The 12585-nt window shown below is 39.0% G+C and overlaps 1 protein-coding gene across 1 annotated transcript in view; it reads left to right on the forward strand.

Moving 5' to 3' along the window:
- The first annotated feature begins 4369 nt into the window (after window positions 1-4369).
- Window positions 4370-12585, forward strand: part of C15 (homeobox protein C15) — a 33349-nt gene continuing 25133 nt past the window's right edge. The window contains exon 1 of the mRNA XM_018020439.2: window positions 4370-6383. Coding sequence (XP_017875928.1) covers window positions 5645-6383 — 739 coding nt within the window. The 5' untranslated portion in view covers window positions 4370-5644. The remainder of the gene's footprint in view (window positions 6384-12585) is intronic.

Below are 12585 nucleotides of genomic sequence, written 5' to 3' on the forward strand. Positions count from 1 at the left end.
CCTGTAGTTACACAATCACATTTTACGGTACTTGTACACATTTAATGAAAATGAAATATTTTACATAATTAAATATTTGGCCAGAGACAATAATTTATGACCATTATTTTTTGAACCTTTTAAACTATTTCTGTGCGATTCTATCAGAGGAAACATGCTTGTGGATGTGTTTCTTGTCTATTTAGAAATAAGAAAATCTTTCATTCCTTTTTGTTTCTTTTAAATCACCTGGATTCAAGTCCTCCACTCCATTTTCATATGTCCATGACAAAGATCATAGCTTCCAGTAAGATCTACTTCAGGCCCTGTTTGCCAATATCCAGATTTGTGAATTACTGAATAAACCGTAGCAACTTTTACCCGTAAATATTTCCACAGTAATTGTACTCCTACACAGTAATTGCTCATACACTATTCTAACGTGTGTCACATTATCTAACATCGCATTATAACATACATCAGATAGAATTGATTGCTCAACGATTGCTCACAGTTAATGTAGTTCCTTTTTTCTTGACTGTAACCTGTAACCGAGACCCGTGGCACCCGGATTTATGCCGAAGTAACACTTGCGTCCCCAGTAGATTGATCGTAGCCCTTCGACAATGCACAATTTCAAAACAAGCTAATCGTTTGAATCGGCCGGCCGCACGCCCCTTGTCAAGCGGTTGTTCGCTCGATGAACCTTCCGAGAGGCACAGAGGTCCCTGCAGCATCCCCCTCGGCTCTCTTGGGACCTCGACACGCGGGAATCATAACATTTTCGCGTAGCACGTAGGTGTCGTGCAGTCAGAGTTCTCACATGGGCACGATGTCTGTAACGAAATTGATGTCTCTGTTTCGTATCACGTTCCGGGTGTGACCGAGCAGAAAGGGGGTTGCTCGTTCCCTGATTATGCTTCTGCCCGGCCCGGGTTTTTCTTGGGAGAGGTTTCATTGCTTTTGATTAGCATCGAGTGCTGGGTGTAACTGTCTTTGTTCGAGAAATAATTCGTGTACTTTTATTGTTCAATCGAATGAAGTGTTATTATTGTAGATTGTTTGGTTTAAGTAAATGTATTATCCGAGGATGAACGAAGATATAAGAAATATTAGATTTTAACAAACAATCAAATGCAAGGTTTTGTACAATTTTTAAACAACTGACATTCATCTCCTGCGTTCGTACGTAGATATGTGAAATAGTTTCTCGAATATAATTAACAGGAAATAGTTTATAAATCAGGGATCTTTCTTGAAGCATAGTCATTTCCTTTCGTCAATGATCGATCCCTACATTATTTATCTTGAGCGTTAAGAGTGCCTATCGTAGACATAAGAGAATAAACCGAGCACCCAAGATATTTTTGTTGAGCCGATAGAAAAGATAGAGGAAACATGCTTTGGATAAGTTTATGTCTCTCTCTCACATGCCGATAGAAAAAAAGTCACTTCAATCGTCTGGCTTCAAGTCTCTTTTCAAGTCAATTAGAATTTTAGTTTGCAACATTGAGTTTGCATTACTGAAATTGCATTTGATTGTTTAGAAATAATTGTACACCCAAGGTTTAGATTAACTCAAATTTATTTCCTCTAACTTTGGACATACAGTAGTTTCTTATTATTTAAGTCGATAATCGATTTTATCTAAATATATCCCACTTCTGTTAAAGTGATGGAGTCGTGAGTGGCTTTCGACCCTTCACTCGGACAACTTCCCATTGATGCACCGAGTACGCACGTTAATCTGCACCCTCCTTCGATATAATCAATTATTTAGGTATCGCTAGTATTCTGTTACGAAATAAATATTCTCCTCGCGTAACGCGATGCTGAATCAGACTACAATAGCAGAGCAATAACATACTATGTGATCAAACAATTACCCACGGGAAACGTTTTAGAGATTTTCTTGCACAATTACTATCTTTTATCAATATCTAGTAAATTCAATAACGTACGTATGCATTTCGAAGTCGAATTTTTAAACAGAAAGAGAAGAGTAAAATCGAAGAAACGGACTTTTTCACATCGCATATCTCCAAGTTTTATTGTCCTCTGTTCCACGGCACGAAAACGCGGTGATTACATATTCCGCGAATCACTTCCGCGTATCCGGGGTTAAAACTGCGAGTGTTCTGAATAAAAAATAACCCTTTTCGGATAGGGCAGGCGTGTACAGTTGGTTTCCACGTCGTCGCATCTTCAACCTGTAACAGGACAGATCCGGTCAAACCCCTTGATTTTCCCCCCTTCGTCGCGCTGGCTTTCATCCCCCGGTTGTTGGCTGGCAACCTTTTCGCCGCCCTCTGACGCGACGGTATCGCGGGGTTTGTAAGCGTTTCCAAAAGGGTGAAATGAATTATTCGCGCATCGGTGAAAACGCCTAAGTGACAAGCGGACGTCTGACATCCGAATTGATTCTCGATCGGAACGGTTCGCACTGTGAACGGGAACCAGTGCGGTCTACTATGTATACCTATAGCGTTTCTGGTAGGGGGCGAACGTTCGATTTTACAAGGCGATCGGTAGCGAGCAAAACCGGCTTTCCCTGCATAATTCGCGACGAGCGAAAACTTCATTAATCTCGGAATGCACTGGTTAATGTAAAGTGGACTACCTGTTTCTCTATACCAACTGTATACGCAACATTTTTTTTTTCAATATCCACTACGTGATTCTTATAGTTTCTCATGTCAAAAACTAATTCGGAAGTAGAAATGCTTTATCACGTACCGTATCCGAAAAATAATTTAATAGATGACATTGAAATTCTCTCTTATAGCGTCACTATCGGACTCCCTTGATTCGTGCTTATATTCCCTCTCGAAAAGTACGTAGAATTTTATTTTACGTGATTTATCAAGTAATCGGTAATCAGCGAATCAATCTCATAGAGGCGATGTTTTGCCATAATGGAGCCAATTATGCTGTAAAGCAATACGGAATAATTTGACTGGGATATTATAAACACGCGTTGGAACTGCGTAAAGATACGCGGCCACGGCCGGCCGTTAGGAAAGGTAATGTAAAAGGCTTCTCGCCTTTAAAGTCGACGAGTTTCGCCACTGCCTGTGCGGCAAATTATTTTGTTGCCATTACCGTCGGTACCGCAATGTTTATTGCGCAACGGCACGCTGCGCTGGACGTGGATTACTCTCAAATGAATTGCCGATCGAAATGTTGTTTCGCGCAACGGTGAACGCGTTCCATGCGAAACCTCTGAATTATCTCTATGAAACCCTTACATCAAATAATTAGGTGTCCAAATGGACAGACGAGTGAGACTAAACGAGAAGACGTCCAACCGCAACTTATTGAAAGATAAATGTGAAAAACATTCTTTACGTCGATTTTTTGTTCCGTCAACATAACAGAATAGACTTATAATGAGCGTAGAATGTATTTCTGTTAAGTCAGCAATGTCCGCAAAAGATTAGAGAAGTTTCTCTGATTCTCTCTTTCACATGCATAGAAAAAAAGAAACTCGATCGCTCGGTCTTCAATCTTCCATTTAGATGCTTCATCTATTTCATGTATGTATGTATGTATGTATGTATGTATGTATGTATGTATGTGTGCATGCATGTATAAAACAAGTGAAGTACGAACGGAGGAGGTAGAATATGCACCGACAAAGAGCGAATGTATGCAGGTATGCTGTCTCTTTCTATGTCTATGTATAATACATATTTTTTATGTTGTTCTGAAGCATAGACTTATAGAGAACACGCCTCTAGGTAACTCGATTTTTTTTTTATTGATTCATTTTATAGTTACAGCGAATACTTAATCTGTACTTCTTGAAGAACTCTCGATCAAGCTTCTACGAAAGAGAGTATCTTTTATAGAGATTGCGATATTAACAGTTATAGGAAGCTAGCATTCCTGGTCGTTGCGTCTACGCGCGCGTGTTTTTTCCCGTTGCAGCTCAAGCTGCATGCATAGCTTGATGGTCTATTCTCCTAGTTTCGTTTTTCTGTTTTTTTTTTTTTTATATTCTGGCGATTGCATTCAGAATATGAAACATCAAGAGCAGAAAGCAAACGATTTAATTATGTCCGGAATTGGGAAGCTTGCGGTGTGTGCAGAAACTTTGCAGATAAGTTTCGCACGGACATCAGCTTTCGTAACGTGAAACGGAAAATTAGCGCGGTTGGTCATTTCACTTCGGGGTGTATTCAGCTATGCGCCCATATGTGTACCCGTGCAACAAACTCCATCGTAACAGCGCGATAAAAGCGAAGGACGGTAGGAAGAAGAGAAGAACGACTGAAACGCGAGGAGCGAACGCGAGAAAGGACTGTTTGGGAAGAGAGCGGAGAACACAGGAAGAGGGAAGAAGGGAAGGCGAAAGGAAGGAAAGAACCGAGCGCGGAGGCGGCCAGAGGAGAGGGTATGGTGGGGACCAAACGGATATTCGTCGTAATTAAGTCCCTCCGCATCTTCAACTGGATGCGGCACGTCTCTGCAGTGAGACGAGGAGACACGTTGGTACCGCACGGGTAGAGAAGAGGAGCGGCCCAGGCTGGCCGAAGGAGAAGGAAGATGAAAGAAATGAGGAGGTGGAGAGAAAAAAGGAGGCACAACGATCGGGCAATAAATAATACAGGAGAAAAAGGCGATCGCCTGCAACATTCTGCTCAAATGTTAAATAGGTATCAATTTAACTCTGTCCAATGGTCGAGTCGGTAGGCGGTACCTGAAGAAACCCGATTGGTCGTCGGGTACGTGGTAGGCGATGCCGCGCGTCGCGACGCTGGGTCGTGGGCTCGAGTAGACGCAGAAACGTAGTAGGGATGAACCATCTGGTTTCTCGTCTGGTTCCCTCACAACGTCCCGTCTCTCTTCCCGCGACCGACCTGGATTGCTGGATTCACGTTCCAACTAAACGCAAGAGTTCCGTACAAGGATAACACAACCCTTTCGAGCTGCCACGTGAGCCGCTCGTCCTCTCTGTCTCCGTCCGTGCATATCTCCGCGCCCTCCGTCTTCGTTTTGTTCGTAAAGAAAAACAGTCCGAGGATATACCTGAATATGTATAATCTCTTCCGCACTTGAACGCATCTGATTATTGTCGAGAGAAGATTTACAAAGTCCGCCAGTTACACGCAATTTTCGATTAGACTGATACTGTGATTTGAACTGTGCATTTCTGTAGAACGAATATACGGAAATTGGAAACGAGTTCATTGCTTAGAAGGGATGTGAATACTAGGAGTAATAAAAGTGTACCGATTACCGTTGTGACTGTGTTTGGATCAACTGGTCGGTGGCCGAGGACAGTTATCGGTGCGTGAGCAAGCTCGTCGGAAAACTAAGCGCAATTTAGTTTTCATCGCGAGTTTCTCGTTAACAAAATATTCTGACCGGAAATTTGAGAACTACATGGCCGTCAGGCTTCAAACCGGTGTATACAGTGAGCCGAATGTTGGCTAAAGATGCATCCAGATTGCTAATTCAAACAGTCGAGTGTAATTTAATTAATGAGTATCCGTATTCGTAATCGAGGGTTCGCATGCGAATAGGAATTCAACGACGAACGTAGGAAAGTGAAGTGCAGGATGATGGTTGAAAGAAACTTCCGGTGAACGACTGGTCTCTCTTTGATCGTCTAAAACGGATCGCGATCTACCCGTCGAATAGATCAATCGAAGGCAGCGTCATGTCGGTTCACGGCGACAGCGACGTGGACGCGACGGAGGAGATCAACGTGGACGATTCTGATTCCGGAAGTTGCAGTCCGCGTAATTATGTGAACGACGGTCGTCGCCTGGAACATTCCGAGTGCTCCGATTCCCCGCCCCCTAGTCAGACGAGTTCGAGAACGCTGCAGAACGAATCGCCCAGGAGTCACCCGTTCAGCATAAGTCGTTTGTTGGGCGAGAGCCGGCAGCAGAATCCAAAGAGTCCCTCGTCAGAGGATTTGGATAGCGACAAGGAACGGAAATGGTCCTGGGAGGAGGGCAACAATAACGGAGGCTCGTCGATGACTTTGGACGACGGCAGGAGATCTTGGGGACATGAAATCGAGGAGAAATTGTCTGAGAAAGACGACGATGACACCGGTAGCTCGCCGGAAACGCAGACGAGTTCCGCGGCGTCGGTTCATTGCACGAGCGCGGCCGATCTGTTGGCACCGTTCAGACTTTTCCCGACCGGATCCGGTTTGATCTACACCGGCGGAGGCGTAATAAGAGTACCCGCGCATCGGCCACCCGGTGCCAATGGTACAGCGACGGGTACACTGCCGGCACAGGCGTTGATACCGCCGTGGAGTTTACAAGCACTTCAGCACAGTCAACAACAAGCGGCGGCGGCTGGTCTTCATAGGGCGAGTCTACTGGCGAATCTGGCTGCGCATCCGCTTCAGGGACACCCGCACTTAAAGGACAGACTAGCAGGTAAGGGGATCGTGAAGACCCTGAAGCGTTGAAAATTCAGAGTTTCCGATATGATTTTGGGCGTTAGTGGAAATATTATGTTAAGGGGGTAGACTCCGGCAATGGCATAAGACAGAACATCAATGTTATCCATTAAACTAATTAAAAATATGAGTTTATGTCATTCGATTCTACAAGAATCAAGACAAAATTCATTCTAATGCTTAGTTTGAGGTACATTCTAAAGCGCTCTGGTAATTATACAATGAGATTATCCCGATATTTAATAAAATAAATGATATAAAGTGAAGCAAAAATCGTAGTTACTATACTTTGTATTTTAAAGTTGCATGAGCTCTAAAAATAATACATTCAAATTCTAAAAGTCATTAGATATTACACTAATAAAACACTGTATAAAATTTTAGAATAACGATACATAGTGACAACGTATTATTAAATTTGATAAGAACATTATAGAATTATACCAATGCAATCGTTCCTGATTGTTATCATTAGATTGCAGATTTTAACCAATTATGAAAACATTGAATGTGCAGAAAATATAAACATTACGTATGATGCATAAAACTAAATATGTGTGTCTAACTGATAAATTGAATTGTTCGTGAATATCTTATGTTGCTTTAAATCCGCAGTTTAATCATCATTAAATATTTCAATGATTTGTATTTAAAGAATATAACGAACAGAACAGAAATATTTATTGCCTGCCTACATACTTATAGCATACATTTAGGTAGGTGTATAACAGATATAAATATTTCCTACTCAATAAATGAATGTACAATATGTACAGTTTTAATATTTGATTTTATCACATTCTTAATTAGACATCTCATGTTTAATTAATGACTCTCATACGAATGAACTTACGTTTCCCTTCGGGCCGAGTAACATGTGTTATCAGTTTGCGTCAATTAATCCGAACCTTAAACAAGTTTCATATGTATTTAGCACTTTGGTTAATAGAAGCATGAGGGGTGTGATGGATATAAAACTTTGAATCAATGTTATGATTATATTAAAGTCGATCTCGCATAAATATTAATATCCCACGTCGAATTCAATATTTTATTAAAGTCTGCTTTTCCCGATTATTAAACATTTCATTTAGAAGACGCTGGCACTTATACAATATGTATAAGGTGGCTTTAGGTTCAGTGAATATTTCATATGTAGAAGAATTTATTTCTGTAAGAACGATCTAAAAATATAAACGTGTTGATATCCCAGTTAAAAACTCATATCGTTTTATGAACGTCAAATGATTATGTTTGAAATTATGTTTATTCAGTAAGTATAGAGATTCTTACTATTCTTACGTAAGTATACAACTTTTCCTTTGCTTGTTATTTAATTTGTGTTTATCTGGCTTATACCTAGCATGGTTTACGAAACACATTTTAACAATGCTAATGAAGAATGACAGATACCAAAAATTATGAGCCACAACCGCAAATCCAGTAAATATAAGCAAGGAATGCCATTTTCAGCGTCTTGTAAACGCGATTTCTTTCCCATTGTAGACCTTGATTTTTGTTCAACAACCGCATTTTCTGTAATAATAGCGTTATTATTCTTTGGTTACGCGAGTCACTCTCGTGCCTTGATGCAAAAGACTTTGTTCGTTACGAATTGCGGTTTCTTCGCGGACGGAATGTAATAAGGACGTTAATGCGTGCAATGACAATTTCCACGTCATCACATAAAGCAAATATAGCAAATTAATATTCGTCGGCCCGTGTTCTGATTGTAACTGATAACTGATTTTTAATCATACAAATGCGAGCGTATAGTATTTCGGAGGGCCGTACATTTCACGTATCGGCAATTTCAAATATACAGTTACTCCCATTAACACTCGTACCCATTTCACAACTGAATAACATTTTTACTATCGGGCCAAACATCATAATATTCTCTTGTTTTTTATTTTTGTACATTTACGTAAATTTTCATCGAAATTAATTAACGCTGCTATGATCTTCAAACAATTAATAGTTAAAAACACCGCAGGTTCTCACGACTTCCAGTCTACAACTGAAATAAATTGTAGAATTTGTTTCAATGTGTCTAACTCTTTTATGATTCTATGATTTCACTGAGTTTTATGAAACTATAACTTATTTACAAGGATCTAAAAAGGCATATTTCAAATTTTTTCTAAAGATTCTAATACAAAGGTTAAAAAACACGTCTTTCATTTTTTTATTCGACACTTGAATGAAAAGAAATTTTTTTTACTTTTTGTTACACATTATATGTAATAAACTAAGGCTTCTAACAGTCTAAATTTAAAAAAAATTAAAGTCCAATATTAAAAATGCTATTCAGTTTCGAAATGGGTAGTAATATTCATGTGAGTGTCTTTATATGAGGAAATATAATTATAGATGCTTTTAGTTCTAGAAAAATTAGATAACGTGAGAGACGAATAGTATAAATAATGTGTAATATCGAGCACTTTCCTTTTAGGACACACAATGCTCTCTCTATTTCGATATTTCTTCGAAAATAGAAACGTACATCTTTTCGTACATATTTTATTCCTTTGATTCTAATTCCATCCTTCTCTCATGACTATACTTACCTAGGAGACACCTTAAGTGTCTAGCAATCAATTCTTTATCCAGAATCTTTTTAAAAACCTGCCAACCCTTTTCGCTTAACGACCAGAGAATAGCGATATAAAGCTATCGTAATGTAAATGGCAATGATCATCTACTTATTTACTAATTACTTAAAAAATCATTATAGCAGCGGTCATTCTTTTTATCTCGGCATCAGTATTATTTCCTCACCCCGTAAAACAAACTATTCACGCAGTTAACATGATTTATCAATTGCTCAAAAAAGAAACATCTCTCGCCATATTGGACAACTAATTTAAAAACTGTTTTGATAGTTTTTGAACAGGTTTTTAAGGGATTTTTGTACTTTGTTCATTTCCTTCTTTCATGCATTCTTAATCCGCTAAGAATGCGGAAATGTAGTGTCGAACTGGAATCGTATAGACTGGAAACCTGACAAAATTCAAGTAAACAGTAAAACGGTGTCTCCGATCGTGATACGAGTTTCGGTAATTCTAATTGGATCCGTGTAGGTATCTTTAGACCACTGCAGCGGCCCGGCCGAGGGTAGATGGTTCGATGTCGTTAGAACGACGATGGCTAAACCGCGTGTAGCCGGCATCAATTATGAATACCACCGTGAAAATTATTCAATCGTTCCGTCGTCACGATCAAACGTGATGGTCGGACAGAGAGGCAAACCCACACACGCACACTTTCATACCTAAATACGTGTCTTTCGTGTAACATCTACGTGTGCGCGGTCGTCTACTATGACATTTTAATGGCGTGCAGACAAGTTGAAGTCTTCACGTTCCTCCGGACTCGTTCGATAAAACCCCACGCGGCTCGTTTTTCTCGCTTCTTTTTTTTCGCGGACTTCGTTGAAAGGTAACGCGGCTCTGACGAATCAGTCCCCGCGTAACGAACCGTCGCCTTTTATCTAACGACCGTTTCCGCTAACGAGACGCGAGTTAGTTTAATTCGACCGATCGGAACCTGCCGATAGCGGGAAATCGAGCTCGATGGATGCCTCCGCTGCAGAGTGGTCTTAACCGTGTGCTGACGTTCAGATATCTTATAAGAAATGAAGTGAACGAAGACTCTTTTGGGTTCGCTGGTTAGATCATTATATCTGTTAATTGGATGGGACGAGCTAATCCATTCTGGGAAATGACGGTATTTAAAATTTGATAATTTTTATATTTTCGAAATGATTACTTTTTAATGTGATACTTGCAGCAAAAGTTATAACTATAATAATAATAGCTATCACACCGATGTATTATAGAAGATACATGTAACTCTTGATAAAGATATAATTTTCGTGAAATGCGCGAATCGTTAAATAATAATTTCATTCGACTGTCACAAAATCCAAACGAGAAAATAATTGCTCAAGAATTTGATAGAATAGACGTGAATATTCTTCTTTTATTCCTACTAAAAGAATTATTCTGCCCTCCATACTACTTAGTCCTATTAACGTTCTATAATGATAATTGCAAACAAGAGGTTGAAATAGGTAGTATTTATTTTTCTTACTCTTGCCTTTAGTAATTTTGCTTTATAACAAGTAAATTGTTTTATCGTAAATCAGCAACTTAAGAGTGGAATAACGATCATTTACGAGAACAGTTTATATTCATCAGAGACTTGAAAATCATCTTGAAAAGGTGATCTCTTTCACTGTCATTTTTGACAACATGCATTCGCTTAATCCTAAAGAGATATCAAAACTGGTATTCACGCAATAGTTCTCATATCGTTTAACAATCTGCCGGTTAGTAAGATTTTTATGAAATTCGGTAATATTGTGTTTTACGGGTATACTGAATACCAATTTGAGATAAAAAGTCTACCAGTCAGAGAATTAATCACCAGAGACGATTAGTAAGTAAAAATGTCTCAGACATGAAAAGATTTGATTGATGAGAAATATAAGTGAAGAAATGTAAACGAAAAAAAATTTATTTTTATCGGTAAAAAAATATTGCTGCAAAAAATATGTAACAGAGGGAAGAAAATATTGTATGATATTCCCATTTCTTTTCTTCGTGCATAAAAATGTAGTTAGTAAGAAAATGAACGAGGTATACTAGTCCCGTGTGAAGAAGACCGTAACTCAGCTATACGTGCAAAATATGTAATTAGCGTCGAATTCTCAGCTTTTTCGTGCGCGTAATGAGAAGCCGTGCGCGTTACTCTTCGTGACGCGCGTGTACACAGGGGTAAAACAAAACTGGTTTCTCTTTTCGCCGATTTGATTTCAAACGTGCCTTGAAACATGAAAAACAATGTACGCACGTAATCACGAGACGTAGATCGACGATTTTTCCGTCGGACTGTTTCCGTGAGAATCAAATCGTTCCCTCGAACATTCAACATGGCTAAATGTCGACAGAATCTAACGGACCGAACATAATTGCGCGATTATCATTAATAACTAAGCGCAGCTGTTTAATTTATCGCTATAAATAGGTTTTTTGAGAATTTCTGCTCGGTCATGCATCGTTGCCAATCCCCGCGATATTTATTCGTAAGTACATGGCTATTGCTTATGTAAGACGACATTTAGTTGCACAAAGTATAATTTCACAAACGATGTTCAAACGTTCAATGGATAGTATTGGAGATGAAGAAATGAATCCACATTAATCCTCACTTTACTACAGTGGTTCACGATAGTGTTCTAACACCTTTTAAAACGGAATAACTTTCTTAATATTGGCCCAAACGATATAATTTTCTGTGGAATGCTAGAAGACTCAGCTTAAGGAAAATGATAGGTGCTAGAAGCGTTAGTTAGAAGTTTAAACTCGAATAAAAATTCGAAACATCTCGATGAGAAGTCAAAATACTTTAGACAGAGAGAATAAATTTATGGAAACAATTTTTCATATAATTAAATAAAGTAATATTCCGACTCAAATATATTTTTCCCGAACATGAACTACTCCTCTTTACGTAATAAGAATTAAGTAGTAGACTTTATGATTTATCAGACGACTTCAATAATGTGCATAGCTATTATACATGATACTTATACAAACCTACATTTCCTACTAAATCTGCTTATCGGATTTATAATTCCTATTCAAATATTAATTCTAGTAATTTTGAAAGAAGTATTGATTTGACATAATAATTAGAACAAAAACTTAATTGTTCTGGCAAACGCATATATTCGATTCTCTAGTTAGCTTTACTTTCGTTGTTGAGTTCATGGTTACGGGAAGTGTCTGGCGTTCGAAAATGTTCCCATGGGCAATTATCGTGAAGTTGTTCTATAAAATTTCGTTCTGGATTATACGGAACCAAGCTGCACCGTTCGGTGGTTAGCGGCCGCAAAAGGCAATTTATGTTCAGAGAAACAATCTTGCCGATTTGACAGAATGGTTTCTCTAATTGTAAGCCGAAAACTCTTCGACCCTCCGGGCAACCGAACCGAGTATAAAGCCGGCCGATCTGAAGCCGAAGCGTGTAGTAGCAGGATCGAACAAATGCAACTTACATGGGAACAGTCTGTCGCTTGTTTTGACATTGACTGATTTTTATATTAACATATAATTTCAGTTCAACATATAATTAACTAATGTAATTGTATAAAATGCCCTCTTTGAATTTTT

The sequence above is a fragment of the Ceratina calcarata genome, unplaced genomic scaffold, assembly GCF_001652005.2.
Source record: "Ceratina calcarata isolate Rehan_Ccalc_2016 unplaced genomic scaffold, ASM165200v1 scaffold111, whole genome shotgun sequence".
Lineage (NCBI taxonomy): Eukaryota > Metazoa > Arthropoda > Insecta > Hymenoptera > Apidae > Ceratina > Ceratina calcarata.